At 39.8% G+C, this 22,747-nt stretch overlaps 1 protein-coding gene across 2 annotated transcripts in view; it reads right to left on the bottom strand.

Annotated features, from left to right (window-relative positions):
- Positions 1–22,046, bottom strand: part of HECTD2 (HECT domain E3 ubiquitin protein ligase 2) — an 80,704-nt gene extending 58,658 nt beyond the window's left edge. For both annotated transcript variants that reach the window (XM_007471550.1, XM_007471549.1), the window contains exons 1-2: positions 21,909–22,046; positions 9,574–9,703 (exon numbers count right to left, since the gene is read on the bottom strand). In XM_007471550.1, the coding sequence (XP_007471612.1) occupies positions 9,574–9,703; positions 21,909–22,046 (268 nt within the window). The remainder of the gene's footprint in view (positions 1–9,573; positions 9,704–21,908) is intronic.
- Between the last annotated feature and the right edge of the window lie 701 nt (positions 22,047–22,747).

Below are 22,747 nucleotides of genomic sequence, written 5' to 3'. Positions count from 1 at the left end.
GTTCAATGGTATGTGTGTTTGTAAAACTACAATGAAAGCATATATAAAATGTTCTTTTATGGGTCTAGTTATAAAAATATTCAAAAGTCCTTTTTATACAGGGTTATCTCTAATAGAATAGATGCCCTATACTGGATGTATCTTAGAGAACTTATTGTAGCCTTGAGATAGGTTACAGGGTGAACTGGCCAGAAACCTAGAAAAAGTACCTCCCATATATTTCCTCATTCAGTAAATTATTTACTGAGTAAAGACTCTGTGTACCATGGACACTGGATCCTGGAGATACACAGAAATTGCAAATGCACTTACTGTTGGACTCAACAATTCCACTTCTAAGAAATCCTACAGATAAACCTGCACAGGAACAAAATGACATATGTACAGAGCCATTCATTGTGGCATTGTTTACAAAAGCAAAAGACAAAAAAACGACTAATTTATTTTAATAGGATCTTAGTAAGCCCAATACAATGGAATATAATTATAAAAAAAGAGTAAGGAAGCTCTTTATGTACTGACATAGAAAGATATCCAGGGTACATTAAGAAAAAAAACCAATGTGCTGGATAAAGTGTAGGTAGTTACTTTATTTTAAGATAAAGTGGAAAATCAGAATGAATATTTATATTTGCTTTCATTTACATAAGAAACACAGGAAAGAATACAGAAGACAGCAGGGAAGAGTGTGAAAGTGAGACATCTGAAACATACCTAATTTTATAGCTTTGATTTTTGAAACGCAGAAGTGTGCTATCCATTCAAAAAATTAACTTTAATACAAAAAAAATTAGACTAGGCTTTTCCCTCTCCAAAAATAAGCTTAAGGAGTTTATAGACAAGTAAAGAGACAGACGAATCAACAAATCAATGTAGCAAGGTACTCTAAGTTCTTGACGGATATATCGCTACCATAGGCATGGTTAAGAAAAGCTAAGTCCAAGATTACTGACTGACCTACAAAAGGATCTTGGAGATTTAGTCCAAAATAAATTCATTCTCCCAGGAATCCTGGAAATGGGGGTCATTTGAGGCCTTGGTGATACTTTTTCTAAGATGGAAATCCTATAGCAGTTATTCTGAGTACTTTTCTCTCCCCAGATGGCAAGTCCTGTGCTGGGTTTCTTCTCACAGTTTGTTTCCCTGTCTGCCTCTAAAGCTGCTTTTGGAGAAACTGTGAAAACTCTGTGGTACTTCACCTGCGAAGAGATCACAGCATCCCCACCACACACAGATCCAGCACCATCTGAGCTGAAGACCACTCTGTTCTCTTGGCTCTTTCAGAGCAGCAAAGAGCATGGGACACATTTCTCCAGAGTGTGTAAAAACTGCACAGTTCATTATGTCACCTCGGAGCTCTTCTAGAGTAAACTCATAAAACAGACTGAGCTGGGAGAGGAACAGTGCCCTGGAGCACTGTCAGAGTTAAGGTCAACTCTTTCTGAATTACCAAGAGCGCAAAGATATTTTAAAAGTTTTGGAGAGGAATTATTTCCTTTCTTTTAAAGATGGTCTGTGCTGTTTAAAGATGTTTTAAATAATCTGACAGGAGCATAATCACTGCAGAAAGGAAGGTACAAAAGAGTAAGAGAGGATGCAGTGCTTACCACCCCACACCATTACTTACCATTTACATTGTTTTTCTGAAGATGTATCATCTCCAGCAGCTGTTATAGTAGGTAAAACTCCCACACTTCTCTGATCTTTAAAAGGACAGCCAACTCGAGAGGCATACCTAGTCATGTGATATACAGGGAGAAAAGGCATCCCTCAGCTGTTAGGTAAACCCACGCTGGGCTTTTGCAGCTTCTCTAATACCACTTGAAGATCAGACGGGGAGACAAGCTGTTAGAGAAAACCCAGCACAGGTCCCGCTAGAGGGAGGGAAATTGTAATAAATGCCAAGAATAAGGCATCTTTGAGGAAACAATCTTATTGGCAAGAGAGGTTTCGCAAAAGATCATGGAATTATAAACACGCTTACATTTGGAAGACTTTGTCTAACTTCCCACTCAGTAAAAGACTTCTTTTGCAGCAGCCCTGACATATGAACTCCATGCTGAATTCAAGCAGTATCCAGACAGAACAGCTAGCAGAAGTCAGCACTAGGAGTTCCAACATGGTAAAGGAAGTCTGCTAACAGGCCTATTCCTATAGAGTGACATATATACAAATACTCCAAGTTTAGGGTCGGGCTGACTGCAGATTCCACAATAATGGAACAGATGAGAGGGAAGCAGACAAGTGGTGGGAGCCCAAGTAGGTGGACCACATTCTGAATCAATACGTGCACCCAGGGAGGAGACAGGCAGGTGTGGGCAACACGCTGGTGAGCTGGGCTCAGAGATTAAGATAGTAGCAGTGTAGAAAGAATGGAGTATAGTGTCAGTGGGAATCAAAAGCTAAGAAATTTTAACGAACAGCCCAAACAAAGAAGGTTATGGCTATGCATCCTTTCCTTTTGATTCCCTATCATTCTCCTTAGCAGACAATTCAGGGTTCATAAGGTTTCTAACCCTCTGCTGTAGGCTGAACTGTGTCAGCCAGAAAGATATGTTGAAGTCCTAAATCCCCAGGACCTGTTAATGTGACTTTATTTGGAAATAAGGTCTTTGTAGTTGTAACTGAATTAAGATGAGGTCATACTGGATTGGGATGGGCCCTAATCCAGTGACTGGTGTCCTTACAAGAAGAGAGAAATCTGGGCACAGAAAGACATACAGGAGAGAAGGCCATGTAAAGATAGAGGCAGAGATTGCAGTGAGGCATCTACAAGCCAAGGGACACCAAGAATTGCTGGCAACCAGAAGCTAGGAGAGAGGCATGGAACAGATTCTCCCTCAGAAGCTTCAAAAGGAACCAACCCGGCCAATACCTGCAGTTTAGACTTAGAGCCTCCAGAACCAGGAGAGAACAAATTTCTATTGTTTTAAGCCACCAAGTTTGTGGTGCTTTGTTGTAGAAGCCCTAGGAAACTAACACATTCTCCAAGGAGATGCCTAAATTCATGGCAAGAAAAACTTCCATTTCCTTCTCCTACTTCCTCTCTTCCCTCAAGTCCATAGTCTGAACAAGAAGTACCCTTCTTTCCTTGCTGGAGACAACACCTCAACCCCTGTGCTTGTCTTCATCCTGGATCCTATTCTCTCTGTTCATTTTATTATTTTACGTTCCTACTGCAACTTTAACCTCTCCCTGTGCCAGATCTTTTTGCTTGACCACACTACCCTGCAAGATTCCACTGTTCTAGTTTCTGCTTTATAACACACCATTGTAAAGCAATTATACTCCAATAAAGATGTTAAAAAAATTTTTTTTTGACTTGGCTTAAAAAAAGAAAATTCCACTGTTCTTTCTTTCTTCCTTCCAGTTCAAGCTACTCTAAAGGTTGTCTACACTGCCCCTAGATTCTTACCAGATTAGTGGTAACACCATTTATCAGCTCACAGCTCTTTAAGTCAGAGGTCTTGGTGGGTGTGGCTGGATTTTCTACTTGGGGGTCTCTCAAGGTGGAATCTGGGCTGGACTCTGGGGAAGAATCCTCCTCCGAGGTCCTCAGGTTGCTGGTGGAACTCACTGTTTGCAGTTGAGGCTGAGGTCCCGTCTCCTCGCTGACTGTCAGCCAGGGATGCTCTCAGCTTCCAGGGACCCTCACAGGTTGCCACGGGCTGCCCTCAGGCCCTTTGGCTGTATCCCAGCCTACTGTTTCAGGGCTGGCAGCAGGATCCCTTGTGTCGAATCCCCTTAGTGCTTCCGGTGCCTCTGCCTTTGTCTTCTGCAACCAGTGGGAGAAAGCTCTCTGCTTGTAAAGGCCTCACGTTACAAGGTTTTACCTACCTGGATACTCTCCCTATTTTAAGGTCAACCAATTAGTAGCCTTAATTAGATCTACCCTTAACTTTTTACAATTTGAATTCTCCTCATCCCATCCTACTGAAACTGTTCTCAAAGTCACCATAAACACATTAACCAACAAATCCTTGGCTCTGCCGCAGTGCTTACTCATCTTGTTCTCTCTTACCAATGGCATTATTGACTAAATCCTCTTCTTTAAATTTTCTTTTCCCTTGAATTTCCAAGTTATAGCACAACCTGGGTCTCTTAGCTCCTTCAGGGCTCATTTCCTTTCCTTTACCAACTCTCCTTCTTTTAAACTACGTTTGCCTCTCTTTTCCTTTTTCTGTCTCTGCCATTCATTAGCTCCATAAATTCATGCAGGGCAAGCACTTACAACTCTCTGTGGCTTAAGTTTCCTTACCCTTGGACTAGGAAAATAAGTCCTATCTCAGGCTGCTGTAGGGACTACTGGAGTCTCTATCTGTACAGTGCCTGGAATTGTGCCTGACACGCAGTGGGCACTATATGAAGTCGCTGATGTGGCTGCTGTTGTTACTGCTCTGGTGTGCCCACTCGCACAGCTCTTTCCAGTCCCGAGTTCTCTCTTGTTTCACCCTATGCGATAGATACTTGCTAAGATCCCCTGATGAATAAGGGGACTGTCCTAGGCTCTGCAGGGGTTACAAAGGTATTTATTCCCTCATGAAACATACAGTCTAGGAGATTAAAGTACACAAGTGATACTACACAAGGTTGAGAGACTAAAAGAGGTGAGAAAAAAACCCCTAAATTGTAAGAAGGGAAGAATTACATCTGGTTAGGGAGAATCAGTAAAGGTTTAGTAAAAAGGTAGCTTTGAAGAACAGACAGGATCTGACAGGTAGAGAAGAGGGGAGACAGTGTTCCAGGCAGTGGGAAAAAACTGCAAAAACTCTGTGGTAAAAAGGTGTGAGGCATCCTGGAGAATAGTTGAAATGTAAGTATGTAGGAGAAAGACGGGAGATAAAGTTGAAAAGCTGTCATATTACGAATATCCTTGCGTGTCAAGGTAAAAAAATTTTATTTAATTTTGGAAGCTAGGGAGTATGGAGATGATGTAATCAGAGTTGTGTGATTAATGTGATATGATTAATCAGGCAAGAGAAACAAGTCAATCAGGAGTTTCCTCTGCCTCTCAGAACAAGAGTTCTGTTGTCAGAAAATGTGGGACTGAATTGTGGTTCTGTCACTTAGCAGCATGACTGTGGCCAAGTCACTTACCCTGTCTGAGCCAATTCTCTTATGGGTGTGAGAAGCAGAATTTTAAGATAGCTGGACGATTCTCGGCCTCCTGGTGTTCCATCCTGATCACCTTGCATAACATGACAAAAGGGGTTGTGCCGATCCAATTAAGGCTACTAACTGGTTGACCTTAAAATAGGGAGATTATCCAGGTAGGCAAAACCTTTTAACGTGAGGCCTTTATAAGTAGAGAGCTTTCTCCCACCGGTTGCAGAAGGCAAAGGCAGAGGCACTGAAAGTACTAAGGGGATTCGACACAAGGGATCCTGCTGCCAGCCCTGAGACAGTAAGCTGGGATACAGCCAAAGGGCCTGGGAGCAGCCCGCGGCAACTGATGAGGGTCCCTGGAAGCTGAGAGCATCCCTGGCTGACAGTCAGCGAGGAGACGGGACCTCAGCCTCAACTGCAAACAGTGAGTTCCGCCAGCAACCTGAAGACCTCGGAGGAGGATTCTTCCCCAGAGTCCAGCCCAGCTTCCACCTTGAGAGACCCCCAAGTAGAAAACCTAGCCACACCCACCAAGACCTCTGACTTAAAGAGCTGTGAGCTAATAAATGGTGTTGTTTTTAAGACATTAGGTTTGTGATAATTCGTTAGGCAGCAACAGAAAACTATACGGCAACGATTCTAATACCTATTCTATTTTATGTGATTGCTCAAAGAAAATTACATGAAAGGTTTTCCTAAATTGTAAATATTATACAAATAAAGGTTACAGTTAGTATCTAGTTAATGTCTAAAATAGAACTCATCTCCCCAATCAAACAGGCTCACTTTATTTATTTATGGTATAATGGTATCACAATTATAAGTTTGTTTTGTTGTGGGTTGCAGGACTGTGACATACGGGCACTGGTGCCTCCTTAGAATAAGACTGAGGTAATGAAATATGCTTGTGTGTGTGTATGTAAATAAAAGAAGAAAGACCCCGAATAGCCAAAGCAATCTTGAGGGAAAAAAATGGGCCTGGAGTAATCAGACTCCCTGACTTCAGACTATACTACAAAGCTACAGTAATCAAGACAATATGGTACTGGCACAAAAACAGAAATGTTTATCAATGGAACAGGATAGAAAGCCCAGAGATAAACCTACACACCTATGGTCAACTAATCTATGACAAAGGAGGCAAGAATATACAATGGAGAAAAGACAGTCTCTTCAATAAGTGGTGCTGGGAAAACTGGACAGCTACATGTAAAAGAATGAAATTAGGACACTCCCTAACACCGTACCCAAAAATAAACTCAAAACGGATTAAAGACCTAAATGTAGGGCCAGACACTATAAAACTCTTAGAGGAAAACATAGGCAGAACATTCCATGACATAAATCACAGCAAGATCATTTTTGACCCATCTCCTAGAGTAATGGAAATAAAAACAAAAATAAACAAATGGGATCTAAAGAAACTTAAAAGCTTTTGCACAGCAAAGGAAACTATAAACAACACAAAAAGACAACCCTCAGAATGGGAGAAAATATTTGCAAACGAATCAACGGACAAAGTATTAATCTCCAAAATATACAAACAGCTCATGCAGCTCAGTATTAAAAAAACCAACAACCCAGTCAAAAAATGGGCAGGAGACCTAAATAGACATTTCTCCAAAGAAGATATACAGATGGCCAAGAGGCACATGAAGAGATGCTCAGCATCACTAATTAGTAGAGAAATGCAAATCAAAACTACAATGAGGTATCACCTCACACAGGTTAGAATGGGCATCATCAGAAAATCTATGAACAACAAATGCTCGAGAGGGTGTGGAGAAAAGGGAACCCTCTTGCACTGCTGGTGGGAATGTAAATTGATAGAGCCATTATGGAGAACAGTATAGAGGTTCCTTAAAAACTAAAAATAGAATCACCATATGACACAGCAATCCCACCACTGGGCACATACCTTGAGAAAACCATAATTCAAAAAGACACATGCACTCCAATGTTCACTGCAGCACTATTTACAATAGCCAGGTCATGGAAGCAACCTAAATGCCCACTGACAGACGAATGGATAAAGAAGATGTGGTACATATATATAATGGAATATTACTCAGCCATTAAAAGAAACAAAATTAGGTCATTTGTAGAGACGTGGATGGACCAAGAGACTGTCATACAGAGTGAAGTAAGTCCAAAAGAGAAAAACAAATATCGTACATTAACGCATATATGTGGAATCTAGAAAAATGGTACAGATGAACTGGTTTGCAAGGCAGAAATAGAGACACAGATGTAGAGAACAAATGTATGGACACCAAGGGGGGAAAGTGGGGCAGGGGTGGGGGTGGGATGAACTGGGAGATTGGGGTTGACATATATACACTAATATGTATATAACAGATAACTAATAAGAACCTGCTGTATAAAAAAATAAATAAAATCTAAAAATAAATAAATAAAAGAAGAAAGAAATGATCAAAGGCAAAGGTTGATAAATGAGACAATATAAATACTAACTTGCAAGAGTGTAGAATAGGTCTAGCAATCCTTTGGAGTGTCAACAGAAAATACATGCAAGAATAATTTATGCCATGTGCAGCTTATGGACACAGCAATTTACCAGGAACAAGGTCCTTAAACATTCTGAGGTTTGTTGTTTTTTGTCCAGGTGTGAGGGACATTTAAACCTTTGCAGATTTGTTTTGTTTCATTATAGGGCAAGGGGCACTTAAAATTATGCAAGTAGTATATGTTCCCTGTGATAAAACAATATAGAGTTGTATAAAGAAATAGAGCATATTAATAATATCCACCCAATCCTACTTTCCTAAGGAAACCATTAACAGGCTGGTGGGCATCCTTCCATACTTCTTTATTCTGCTCAAAGAAGTATAAAAGGTTTCCCCACACTTAAAAAAATTGGAGTCATATTCTACCTATTACTGTGTAACTTGTATTTTTCATTTTACAATGTATTATAAGTATTTCTCCTAGAAAATTTATATACCTGTCATCTCTTAATAAAAGCATGGTATTTACAATATGGATTACCATAATTTAGTCAACCAATTCATTTAGATTGCTTCAAATACCACTATTATAAACAATGTACATTCTTTCCATAGGTCTTTCAACATATGTTATTTCCTTAGAATAAATTCCTAGAAATGTAACACTGGGTCAGCGAGTATATGAACATTTAAAAAATTGAATGTATGTCAAATAATTTGCTCTCCAGAAAAGTTGTATCAATTTCCAAGCCCTCTACTCATAAAAGTGCCCATTTTCACACTCCCTAGACAACCCCACAGATACACATGCCTTCATTCTCTGCTACTGAGTAGGGAAATGTTAACTCCTCATTTTAATCTGTACTTCCTTTAATACTAGTGAGACTGAGTATCCTTTCACGTGTATTAATTATTCATATTTCCTTTTTTGATTGGTCTGTTCATACACTTTGTCTTTTTTTCCTAATGAAATGTTCATTTTACTGATTTATTAATGATCTCTATGATTCAAGGATTCGTTTTCTCTGACTATGACATTTTACTTTAACTTTGTTTATGACCTTCTAAAATTCCTATAGAACTTTAAAATTTTCTTATGTCTTCAAACTTTTCAATTTTTTTGTTTTATGGCTGTTCACATTGCTATCATTCCAAGAATTTTATTATAAAAACAATTTCCTGTGTTTTCTTCTAGTACTTTTGTAGTTTTAAAAAATCTAAAGTTACCATTTTCAAAAAGTTGGCTAGTTGGCCTAATTCCATCTTTTGAATAATTTAATATCATTTATATACACTATGCTTTACTGATCCATCTCCATGTATTTGGCTACCTTGGTGGTAGCCCTACCATTGGTACAGCTTTATAATATATAGTAATATGAAGGAATGGGTTCCCTCATTACTTTTCCTTGCATCCTCTCATTTATTCTTATAAATCAAATAGAGCATCATTTTCTTAAGTTTCCCCCCAAAAAACTGTTGAAAAATTCATTAAATGTTAGAGAGTAAATCGGGTGTATCTGAGATCTCTATGATATTTAAGTTTTTCCATTCAAACCACCTTTTAGTCTTTTGATAAAGTTTCATAGTTTTTCTTCGTATAGGTTTTGCTCACTTTCTCCTTGGTTTATTTCTAAATATTTCATATATTTTCCATCAACTCTTCTGATTGATTACTGCTTAAATAAAGGAAATCTACTGAATTTTTGTATGTTTATATTGTGTCAGGCTCCCTAACCGAACTTTCTTATTCATGAGCTTTGTATATCATTCTCTTACTCTAGTTAACAATTACCTAAAAATAATGATTTTGCTCCTTTCTGTAAATATTTATAGCTTATTTTTTATTGTATTAACTAACTAGACCTAGTAGAACAACACTGAATAATTAAAATCTCCTTTTTAATAGTTCAATAATATACTTGCGCCAAGATACACATACTACATATACTTTTAATAATTGTAACTACATTAATTTTTAAAATTAAAAATTTCTTACCATTCTTGATGTTAGGGAAAACAAGATGTGTAGGTGAACTTCTGTTTTCAGCGGCTTCTTTCTTCTGGTTAACAGTTGAAATAAAACTGCTGAAAGTAGAAATCTGGCCTTTGGATCCCCTGTCCAAACCCTAAAAACAGAAAAGTTAACTTTGCAGCATAATTCCTAGTCACTCTATTTAAATTATTTTACTGCAAAAATCATAAACATTTAAAATAGAGATTTTAATCTGATGATACATGCATGATAGATAGATAGATAAAACCTGTATATATTATTGACTTACCTTTTCCAGGACCAAATTGTTTTAAGTATAAAAGGAAAACAGTCATGCCATCTAACTGCTTACAGGTTGATAAAGTTTGGAAATGGGGATAATAACAGTACCTTCCTCACAAAGTTACTGTGAGGTTGAACTGAGATAATGCATGTGAAACAATGAGCAGAGTTCCTTGCCCACAGTACATGTTCCATTCATGTTATCTGCTATTTTAACTTGGTATTTAGGTAACACTGTTTTTGTGACCTCCACAAATATTTTTTCAGTAGTTAACATGCATATGATACTTCGCAGGTTGATTCATTAAAGGTTTTCTTGTCTTGATGCAACTTCAAAAGCTCAGGTCAAAAGATAAATCTTTTAGAGTTCATTTATTTCTCTAAACACGAGATTGGACTTTGGGTGTAAGGGAACTTAAGAAAAATATGGCTAGGCATTCTTTGCTTTCAGAGTAGAGAGTTTTTCATTTCCTCCTTCCTCATTTACCAGACTGATTTCCACTTAGCTTTTTAGAATCAACTCAGATGCCATGTTGCAAAAACATTTACACTCACCAAATATTCACTTTCCCACATCGCCCACTCTCTTACAGCTAAATGGAGCCATCTGATTAATTCTAACAGGCCAGAAGCAGAAGTGATGCCTGCCATTTTGGGACCAGAAAGTACTAATGCATTTAAGGCTGGTGGGCCAATCTCCAGTTCCTCTCTCTTTTCTTCCACTGTAATAATCCCAGAGGCTACAAGCTGAGATGCTAGAGCATTCGCTGGCTTGGGTCCCCGAATCACTATGTGAGGCAGAGTCACTGCTGACCAACATTAGATTATACCATCAGCAATAAATGCACCTTTACAATTTTCAAACACTGAAACTTGGGACTACCTTGTAAATGCAGCCTAACCCATTCTATCGTAACTTCTCTGCAAAGCTTTTTCTGGTGGTCACCATTTCCACAAAAATCAATCACTCTTATTTATACTTGTGATTTACTTAAATTATTCCACTGAAATTATAATTGTTCTCATACTGGTCCTTCATGCTGGGCTAGAAATTCCTTATTCATCACAGAGCTTGACGCCCAGGGAATCCTGGGCATAGATCCTACACTTCAGAGTAAATTTATTGTTTTTCTTTTTAAGAGATTAGTATAGAAAAATAACCCAGAAAAAAAATTCAGATACTATACACATAGAATTTAAAAGTTTCTGGACTTGAGATTTCTAGAAATTAGTTATTTAACTCCTTTATTTCATAGATGAGGAAAATGGAATTGAGACTCACCTAAAGTCATTCAGCTAACAAAGCAACAGAGACGTGAGGGGCACTAAATGAGAACTTGAGGAATGCTTCCATAAGGAAAGTACATATGTGATTTTGTGTGTGTGACACCTTTGGCTGCTCAAAGAATTTGGGTTTCTTTGTTTGTTTGTTTGTTTTATTTGTTTTTGCTTGCTTTTTGGCTAGATTTAGGCTCAGTGAAGTCTGAATCAATATTTCTGTGTTAGGATTAGGCTACATGATCCAGCCTAAAAAAAGTTAAACATATTGCCCAACTGAAATAAAGTCATCTTCTAACAGATGTAGGATAGGAATCTGAAGTTTCAGAATCACAGACAATGTCATCTAGGGTCTTGTACAGAACATATGACACGCTGAGTGTTTCACAAATGGTTACTCCTATGATAATAACACACTAAAACAAGTCATGTATTGAGTGCTAGGTATATGCCTACTATTATATTAGGTGCTTTAATACAACATTCCTATGAGTTGCATATTTACACTTTATTTTACAAATGAAGAAACTGAAGTACCATGCCGAAGTTCACAGAGCTGGGAAGTGGGAATTCAAACTCTAGTCTGAATAACCTTAATGTCTGTATTCTTAAACCACTATAGCTCAGAGTTTCTCACTACAGTAGCTATCACTTATTAAGGATTTATCATGCAATAGGAAGTATGTTACATATGTCAGCCTGTTTTCACAGCTCTTGTGGTTGATGTTATCTTCTCTACCTTTATAGATATATGCTGAATGAAATATAATAGCTTCAGGAGCAACTAACCTAACCAGAGGAAATTAACATAAGCAGAAAAACTAACTGTACTTTAGGAAAATCTTTGATATTCTAGCAATCTGGGAAAGACTCAATATTTTATTGTATTTTTCTCCCCCTTCCTCTACTCCTTCTTAATAAAAGGAGATCCCAAAGAACATTGCTTGGTTCACTTGTGGAATCTTCAAATAATTTTTTAAAAAACCCACAAGTAACTGATTCAATCAATAAAGCCATTTAACAACTATCAGTTCTAATCTCTAACAGATTTATAATGTAGATTCCCAAGGAGGACAGAGAAAATTGGAGAAAGAGATTAATAAAATAGTGATATGCAATACTTTTCTATAAAATTCTTTGTAAATTACATAATTTGCATAATCTTGGTAAATTAAAACAATATGCTCAAGTTCACAGACCTAGCTAATTAGAAAAATAAAATTAAAATAGCCTATACATTTGAAAAAGTATATCATTCCTTGTTATAACTGCCCCCTGCAGTGGAAGCCATGGAGTCCTAACCAATGCACGCCAGGGAAGTCCCTAAACCAATCTTTGATAAAAGAATAATTGCTGGCTCTGTTCCATCATGAAACACTTTTTAAAGTCATAATATCTCACTATATTAGAGTATCTGAAGGAAAATTTTTTTAACTGTTTACAAAATTCATTATTTTGTAATGTTTACAAAATTCATTATTCACAACATATTTTAAACTACTAGCTTTGCAACCAGCTGGAAATGCCAGCATTTTAAATATCAAGTAAAAATTAATGTTGCATTCTAGCTATTAGATAAGTGAGACTGGCAGAAGTTTTATTTACTATAGAGACAACACACACAAATGCACAGGTAGATGGATTCTCCATAGAGCTCTTTGGTTTAGTTGGCTGTGCAAAGTTGTCATAGGGGATCCAGTCACCAGGATATGTTAAATTATGTTCAGTATCTTCTATTTGAGAAGAGGTGTACATAATGTTATTTCAGAAAATGTTCCAGACAATAAATGACTGGGTATTCTAAAATGTCCAACAACACTTGGCTAGTTGGAAAATTCACTTATGTAGAATATCTGTCATCAGTAATACCAAATAAAAAGCATTAATGGTAATAATACAAAGGAAATTCTACATACACTAGCATAGTGGTTCTCAAATTTTCTAGTTTCAGGACCTCTCTGCATTCTTAAAAATTATTGTATGTATGTACAATTCCTTTTAAAATAGAATAAACCCATTTCTGGACAATTAACTATTTTCCCAAACAAAAATCAGTGAGAAGAGTGGCATGGTTTACATTTTGCAAATCTATTTTTATATCTGTTTCTGCATTCAATTTGTTGCAATATCATGTGTCACACAGAAAACTACACCGTACACTCGAGAGAATGAGAGAGAACAAGACAACACAAATAATATCCCAGTATCGTTACAAAGGTAGTTTTGACCTCATGGACATCTAAAAGGATGCTGAGGACCACATGTTGAGGACTGCTGCAGTAGGAATAAACAGTAATTAGAACGAAGAATGAATGTAAGAAATCTTGGGAGAACAAGAAGACAACATTTAAATCTGCACTAATATAACCATTTGCTACTGAGCACTTGAAATGTGCTAGTAAGTATAAAATACACAGTGTTCAAAGGCTTAGTATGAAGAAGAGATAAAATATCTCATTAAGCGTCTATATTGATTAAATGTTGAAATGGTAAATTTCTTGATATACTGTATTAAATAAAATACATTATTAAAATTTATTTTACGTCTTTATTTTTATTCTTTTTTTTTTTTTTTTTTTTTTTTTTTTTCCAACATACAATCTTAGGAATTAGGACAGAATTATTATTCTGATTCATCATTTCCCTGCATCATTCTGGAAGAAAAGATTTGCTGGACAGGTAGCAAATTTAAATACGGTATAAAATATAGACGAAGAATCAAAGATATCTGAAGTAATAAAAACTGAGTTTCTTGCTTTGGTCATTTCAGATATGTATATAGGAACAATGGCAATCTGTACACTTTGGTCACACCTCAATGAAATTTATTTTTCAAACCCAAAGATGAATAGTTCAGCAATACATTAAGTGCTCTTAATATAAAGCAGGGATCCTTCAGTCTCAATGAGTCCAGGGAATACCTATGGTGCATAGAAAAACTACTTTACAAAAGACTTGAGTGGCTTCCTGAGATACTGAGCAAATGTTACTAAGTCAAAAGATTGGTGAACAAATGTACATTTACATGTTTTAAGTTAAAATAAAAAGCACTGAATATATTTTGCTTTACCAACTTTTAAAATAAACTGACCTAAACTACCACTTAGGGCCACACCAGATGAGAGGCCTTAACTGTATTTAGAGTCTACAAAGGAGACTATTTTAGGCCCTGTTCCTGGGTAAAGGTATTTTGTTCTTCTTTTTTGTATGTTTTTTCATGGTTCCTTATTAGGATACTAGGTTATAAAATCAGTGCTCTATAACCTTCTACTAAGATGTGAAAAGTTGGCTACTTTCAAGGTGTGAAGAATCTCCCTCCCCAACTAAATAGCACCGGCCCAAGTGAAATTGCTTTCTTTAAGTGATATAAACCACATCTTTCAAAGGAGACTAGGAAGGATGTGGATTCTGAAACAAAACTTTAACACTCAAAAAAAAATCACAATGTGATTGACCTTATAGATAACTGAAAACTAACTCTACTTAATACAAAGGAAATGTTAGTCCTGATGCTCAGAAATTTCAGTGTTTGCTTATCAGAAAGGCAAAGTGGCTTGGGTGATTTTATTCACTTATTTCACAAGATGGGAAAAAAAGAAATTGCATCAACAGATTACCCTTATAGGATAAAATACTACTTTTAAAATGTGTGATTTGAGGTAGTCACAATTCTCAACCAATTTACTGTTCTTTAATAAAAACGTCTGGATCAAAACCGAGTTAATTTGAAACATAGCTTTCTTTAATGACTAGGTTCAAACTTCACAATGACTTTTCAATTAAGGTGAATTAGTAAAATTTTAATAATTTCTATTTTTAAAAGGCACAGACATTTATTATAATTATTCCCTGCAAAATGTTCTTTGACTGCTTACTAAACTGTCACCAAGTTATAAATATCAACTTAAGAACAACTAGTTATTCATATAAAGCTTAGCAGGCTAATATTTTTATAGTGCAAGAAGGGATCCTTATCACAGGAGGAAAAGTAGAAAAATCCAAACTTTCCAGAGCTTTCTCAGCTCCACCTCCTTCTTCATTCATCTTCTGTTGATCTTTCGCTACTCTCTCTTCCTCAATTCAAGTAAATATAAGCAAGTTAATTTCCAAACACTATGCCAGACTAAGCTGCTACACTGGAACAGTGAGTAGTACCCCTTTCTGAAGCCATTGCTTTTCCCTTTCAGAAAAATTCATATGTACCATACCCCAGCCCTGAAGAGTTCAGAGAGTGCATGACATCCCTTAATTCAGAGAGTGCTCGTGTGTGTGTGCGTGTGCGTGTGTGTGTGTGTGTGTGTGTGTGTGTGTAGGGGTGTGATGCAGGTAGGTTGATAAAGGTAGTATCTGTAGAGCTTGAGGCTTGATATAGAAGTTGTAAAGCAGTTCCCTAGTGGCCTAGTGGTTAGGATTCGGGGCTTTCACTGCTGTGGCCCAGGTCTGACCCCTAGTCAGGGAACCAAGATCCCGCAAGATGCGTGCAAGTCACAGCTAAAAAAAAAAAAAAACCAAGAAAGCTTGTAAAGGAAAGTATTGAAGCCACAGGACAGGATGGGAAAGGGCTGGCTGGCTTACGTGAATGCTAATTTTGTCAAGGCTCTTTCTTAAATACTTTATGTGTATTAACTAATTTAGTCTTATCTACCCTGTGAGGTAAGTTCTATTACTATTTTCCCCATTTTGTAGAAAGGGAGCTACAAATAGCAAGGCAGTATCATAATGGACACTTCTAGAGATTCTCTGGTTCATAACTTATGTTTTTTTAAAAATAAATAAATTTATTTATTTATTTATTTTTGGCTGCGTTGGGTCTTCATTGCTGTGCGCGGGCTTCTCATTACGGTGGCTTCTCTTGTTGAGGAGCACAGGCTCTAGGTGCGCGGGCTTCAGTAGTTGTGGCTTGCGGGCTCTAAAACGCAGGCTCAGTAGTTGTGGTGCATGGGCTTAGTGGCTCCACAGCATGTGGGGTCTTCCCAGACCAGGGCTCAAACCCGTGTCCCCTGCATTGGCAGGCGGATTCTTTTTCTTTTAAATTAATTAATTAATTTATTTAGTTAGTTAGTTTTGGCTGTGTTGGGTCTTCGTTTCTGTGCGAGGGCTTTTTCTAGTTGCGGCGAGCGAGGGCCACTCTTCATCGCAGTGCGCAGGCCTCTCACTGTCGCGGCCTCTCTTGTTGCGGGACACAAGCTCCAGACGGGCAGGCTCAGTAGTTGTGGCTCACGGTCCTAGATGCTCCACGGCATGTGGGATCTTCCCAGACCAGGGCTCAAACCCGTGTCTCTTGCATTGGCAGGCATATTCTAAACCACTGCACCGCCAGGGAAGCCCCTGGTTTGTAACTTATAATGACCATTTTTCTTCAACTGTAAATATAGTCAAATATTCATGTCCTAACATCCTGAGTTAATTTTGAATGGGAGGAGAAGTAAGCAACTACAATATGGCTTTGCAATTAAAAAAAAAGTTGGCAGACGACTTTACAACCCACTCAAAATTAGACACACCTTGGTTATGTATTTATGTAGCAACAGCCTTCCCTTTTTGTGTCTTATGAATCTCTGATCACTCTTCTTTAATGAGATTGCTTTATTTTACATAGAATTTAATGATACGTTCATACCATAATTAAAACTGATATTATCAGATATTCTAGAATACATATTTCTCTCCCGTAACAGTTCTATCTCTAGTAACAAAGTTTTGAACAAATTTGTCACTGGGCCACATCCTCTTTTCTAAACTAGGAAATACTGCTATAGGTACGGGTTCTTTGAACCCCATGGTCTCTGACCACAGATACAGAGTACATGGAATAAGGCAAAGAGCATGGCATTTTTTTGAGCCAGAAAAGTCTCAATTGAAACCGAGCTCTGCCCCTTACTAGCCATTTTACCCTCTGGCAAGGTATACCACACATAACCTGACTCTCAGATTCCTGTCTGTTAAGTGGGAACAGTATCTTCCTCATGGTCACAGCAGTTAGGTGATTGGCTTTGGTTACACTAACTGACTAGATGAAAGATACATGGAAAATGCCTGGCACAGAGTAGGTACTGAAGTAAATGGTGGCAACTACTTGTATTATTTATATGTATTACACATATGTATAAATGATGCATTTTTGTAATATCTGTGGTTTATTAAATTGCTTAAGACACTTTTACCACCATAGCCTTCATTCTTTCCCATCTCATTTCGTTTAAAAAGGGTACAAAATTTTCCAAAAATAAGTTTGTTCCAAACACCTAGATGGGCAAGTTTTATCGAAGTTCACACATACACGTTTATTTGGAATGCTGTTGGCTGGATTGTCTTTTTACGTAAATGTTTTTGTCTGAGAGAACTCATCTGCAAACTTTAGAATCCTTTTTCTTTATTAATCTTCCTTCTCTTTCATCCCTGTTATCTAGGTTCCACTAGATTCCACTTCGTGTGGATTCGTCCATCCCTTATACCTTATACCTTCCATCCCTTATACCTTCCATCCCTTATACCTTATCACATGGTCACAACTCTAGCGGATGCCCCATGATCTCCAGTGTGAACTGCAGAGCTCCTTCCTTGCCCTCTTTCTCCTTCCTCCTCCAGTCTAACTACCTCTAATTACTACCACTAATTCCATTATGTTGTTCCTCTATTTAAGAAACTCCAATGGTTTCCTGCTAAGAACAGGAAAAAAAAAGTCCCAACTTCCCCACCTGCTGATTTGGTCCAGCCCCCATGCAATCTCACTTACCTCCCACAAGTTGCCAGCAGGCTCCCATTGGGCTTACTTTATTACTCCCTAATTCTTCCCTTTAAGCCTCGTTCACATTGTTTTCCCCATTGGATTACTTTTCCCACTTGCTTTTGCCCATCCAAATCCTATCATTCTTCAATGGCCAGCCAGCCTAAATAATTACCTTTACTTTAAGCCCTTTCTTTACAGTTCTGTACCCACTGATATCCTTTCTCTGATCTCCTATAGAGCAAATTGTTTCTATGGCACATGGTGGCTTTTACACATTGCTTTGCTTTGCTGTGTTTTCATGTGTCAGCCCTGCCTACCCTGAGGCAGGAATCTTTTTTTTTTTTTTAAAAAAAACTTTGTGTTTTCTGTAGCATCTAGCCCAAAGCTCAACATAATAGATGTTCAATAACTGGTAGTTACATTTTGGCCCAGAGGTTCCATCAAGCCCATTTACACATTCCTGACACAACATGTACAAACTTCTCACTCTTGTTACCGACTTCCTACCAAAACCTCTCCACATACCTTAAGCTTTGCTCTCACCTTCCCCCTGCTTGACAAGTCTCCTGACCTTCACTGTGGGCAAACTTCCCTTTACCATCCTAAAATGATTTCCTCCGTTTCCTTTCACCTCTCTGACCTCTCTAGCTCTTTCTGGAACCCTATGCCATGGAGAATCTCCCTTTCTCTTCTCACCTGATTTAAATGATGAAGTAGACAAACTCATCCTCACTCATCACTGTTATCTGCTCCTCCTTTGACCCTTCTTCCCCGTTCACAATTTTTTTCTAACTTCGGTATTACAGCAGCAACTAATTTATAATATTCTTCTCCACTCTAATCTGTAAACTTCAGTAAATATTCACATCGTTAGCCCTTCATATTCCTTATTCCCCTTAGCTCTGTAGGCCTACATCACCTCTCCACAGCAGCAAGGCCAAACCCCAAACACTGACAGGCCTCTGAGGGCTCTATCTTGGACCTGTGAGCATCTCTAACTAGAACCACCTTTACTGACATTCCCCTCAATTCCCCACTAAATCTGATCTCTGCTGTGCCTCATTCACTTAATCCATACCTTTCGCTACTCCATTTCAAATGCTGCTCCATTAACTAAGCAGACTCGGGGCAGTGTACTTAAAATACAGACTCCAAGGAGCTTTTAATTCACTACACGGAGCATCAATTTTCAATCTTAGCTACAGCTGAGAATTAAAAAAAAAAAAAGATGCCTGAGCCCCACTCCCAGAAATTGATTTAACTGGCCTGCATTTGGGCCTGGGCAATGATGGCCAGGTTTGAGACCACCATGTTTGGCACTTACTGGCTAGAATGGACTTCCTGCACACTTAGGCAGTCTTAGGATCAATCATGTTAGGCCTGTTCTTTCCTGCACCCTCAATCCCACCCCTGCACCTTTTAAAAACATTTTGGGATACAATCCCAACTCTTTAAGTTTAATTAGGGTCATCATAACCTGACCTTCTACTTATTTCAGGGAACCGTCACTTTAAACTATTTCCAAACTCTCACAGAAATGTGATACAATGATTATTGGAAAAAGCTAGTACTGTAGGGCTACAGTAATTGAGTCATAAACTCAATCTACATAGAAAGAGCTGTTAACCTGGGCAAAAAGGAAGAATCACTAAAATGGTTCAAAGAGATAAGTTATTGATGGCAATCAGGTTCCTAAGCAAACCTCCAGAAGCTCTATTTGATCCACATGGAGGCTGGAAAACAACCAAGCAGGCCACAAGCTGTCTTTCCCTGCCCCCCACACCAAGGCATTCCCCACCTACAGATGAATTCGGACATTGTGCCAGCTCCCTGCTTTTCTCGCCCTCTGGAGGACCAAGCACAGATTTTCTTGACTAAGGCTTTACATTGCTATAGCTCAGAATTCCAGCTCTAGAAATCTCTTTGACAAATACATACCACATATCATTGATAAGTTGCTCATCTCTCCCTTGCTCTCCTAACTCTTGCTGCAAAACCTAAGTCCTTTTCTCTCCTGATGTGACTCAGAACATCAGTGCTAATGATAAACCTCTGTCATTTCTAAGAGGCTTAAATTCTGAATGTCACTTAAAAAAACAAAAAAACAATGCTACCAACCCTGCTTGTAAGGCACCAGAAACTGCCTTCAGAAATCTCAAGTGTTTCTATTCATTCGTATCCTCTTCTGATTTAACCTATGTCTTTTCAAGGTTTTATTCAAGATCTTAAAAAACTTATTGCACTCTATTCTTCTGTTTGTCTAGTAGTACAAGTCCATATTCCTTTATTACACTTCCAAAATCCTCTAAGCTCTTAAAACTGAAAGAGCTTATTTGGTGATAAAACATGTACCTGATCTGAACTCTCCGACAATCCAACCTGAGCTGAACTGACAGGAAGCTACTTATAGACCTTACCTCATTTGGTGTGAACAACACATACATTTCACTGCAGAGCTGTTCATATGCTTGATTATGGGGAACTGGCCAGGACCCCACTGTGTATATTATACATGATATATGTACTGAATTACCTTTCTAAAATCCGAAGAACTCTGAATTTCAAAGCCCCAGGGTTTCAGATAACAGTCTGTAGACCTGTATCCACACTCTATCAATTTCTCCAAGTTTTTATTTCAAGCCTTCAGTTTTTCAGTTACACAGAAATAAATAAGTTTGGGGGAGCATGCTTACTTGAGGATCTAAACTCATTCACATAACTGTTCCTATAAGCATGTATGCATTCACTGTTTTAAACTGACTTAGAAATGAACTGTTGAAACACTGCCTATTTGCCAGTTAAGAACTTCCCAGATAAGCTCTGAAAGCCCAGGAAACCAACAGCAAGAACTGGGTCTACAAGCAGTTGGGTGACAAATTCCTTCAAAGCATTTCCCAAGGTAATTTCTACCCGCAACTCCAACTTATCAATCAACTGTACTAATTTTTTAAAGTGTCATTTTATCACTGTCTACACTCTGCTGTGCTCATTTAATGTAAAGAGCTTGTTCTAACAATTTCCAGTTCACAGTCCTTAGACATTTTTGAAAAACCTACCAAATCAAAACATTATTCCTATAATACTTTAAATTAGAGTGAGCTATTTTAGTAAGTTCTTAGTCATTTAAGAGGGAGGTTTTAAGAAATGAATTGCAAGCAGGAATAAACAAAATGTACCATGGTCTCTAAACTTTTACCATTTTGTCACGCATGGCTGCATGACAAGTCATGCGCCTTAAATGTACTAAAGTTTCAAGAAGTATTTAAATATGATGTCAAATAAAAATCTCAAAAATCAGAGGTTAATTTTGTGTGTGTGCTCCAAAGTAAACAGTCAAAACCACCAGTAGAAACGGGGAAGAGGGGCTGTCCCATTACATCATCTGGCAATATGTAGTTTGAAGCCTGAGAGCACTCTCCAAATAATCCTTAAAAAAATCCATCTGGGAAATCATCCCTGTGAAGCTTAGATCACTTGAGTTTAAATAAAAGGTTAAAAAAAGCTTCCCCACCTTACGTCACACGCCTGTATCATATGAAAAATAAAACCACCATCGAGGCTGACAGCAACGGAAAGGTCACAATTAGGTGGAAACTCGCCGCAGAGCCTGTTCAATCTGAAGGGGGAACGGAAAGAAAAGCGAGGAAAAGGGGGAAATATTCGCTCTCCCAAGACAGGCAGATAGCTCAGAGGAAAACCCACTCCCGCCTGCCTGACACCTTATCCTTATCCAACAGATGATGCCGACTCCAAGATGCTGGTCATTTCCTTAGAGAAAGTGGGAACCCCCCAAGCCAGAAAATAACCGAAAACAGCCAGCGTATCTGGCCACCCCGACATTTCCCGAGGGTGGAAGGTACAGATCGCGAAGTGATCACGGCTGCCCACGAGGCACAACTCTTTGATTTCGGCCCAAGAAAGGGGAGCCTGAGCGCTTCTCCCCGGGCGGGTCCGGGGCTCCCCGGAGGATACGCGGGTCCCCGGACACCCCTCTCTCCCGGTCCCGACCTGCCGTCGGGGCGCCCCGCGGCCCCCGCCCGGAACCTACCGCAGTCGCACCGGCGCCAGCCGACACGATGGGCGGCAGCTTCTCGCGCTCCGGTTCCTTCCCTTTCTTCTCCTCGGGCGCAGCCGCCGCCACAGCCGGCGGCGCGGCGGGCGACGGCACCCGATCCACCTCACTCATGTCAGGCTGAGCAACGGGAGCGCTAGGCGGCGGCGGCGGCAGCAGCGGCGGCGGCGGCGGCGGCCGGGCTGCTGCTGGGGCTGGCGCTGCTGCCGCCGCGGCCGCGAGAGGGCTCTGCGCCGTCGCTTCCAACCTCAGCCGCCGCTCCGCCCCCGCCCCCGCCCGCGCCCGCGCCCGCGCCCGCGCACCCGCCGCGCACCCGCACCGCGCGCGCGCCCGGATGCCCCGCAGCCGCTCTCCTCAATCGCCCCCGCCCCGCCCCCTGCTGGGCTCGCGGGTCGCGCGTCCTGGACGCTGGCAGCGGCCGCCCTTGCTAACCCCTGGGGCCAGGAGAGGAGGCGCCGCCGCCGCTGCGCCGCCATGTTGTTTGCGGACTGTCGCCCCAGATGGCAAGGAGGGGGTTGGGACTAGAGGCTCGGGACTGGGGGGGCACAAGGCTAGGCCTGCAAAGGGTCGCGCAGGGCTAGAGCGTTCCCGAGTGGCGCCTGCGGGGCGGGGCGAGCGCGGCAGCCTCCTCTGCACGGATGGCCCTGACTTGGGGCGCGTAGACCCGCGGGATCTAGGCTGGTGGCCTTTTCCTCTTCAGCGCCCGCAAAGCCGTCGCCTTGGGGCCGCTGCTTGTCCTTGCCACCCCTGCCCGCCCACACGCCCGCTTGCCGCAGGAGAGAGGTCTCGAGCCTGCGCATCCTTTTTTAGTCGGC

Source organism: Lipotes vexillifer, unplaced genomic scaffold (genome assembly GCF_000442215.2).
Source record: "Lipotes vexillifer unplaced genomic scaffold, Lipotes_vexillifer_v1.1 scaffold325, whole genome shotgun sequence".
Classification (NCBI taxonomy): domain Eukaryota; kingdom Metazoa; phylum Chordata; class Mammalia; order Artiodactyla; family Lipotidae; genus Lipotes; species Lipotes vexillifer.
The sequence above is the reverse complement of the archived record's forward strand: the minus strand, read 5'-3'. Positions and strand labels throughout refer to the sequence as shown.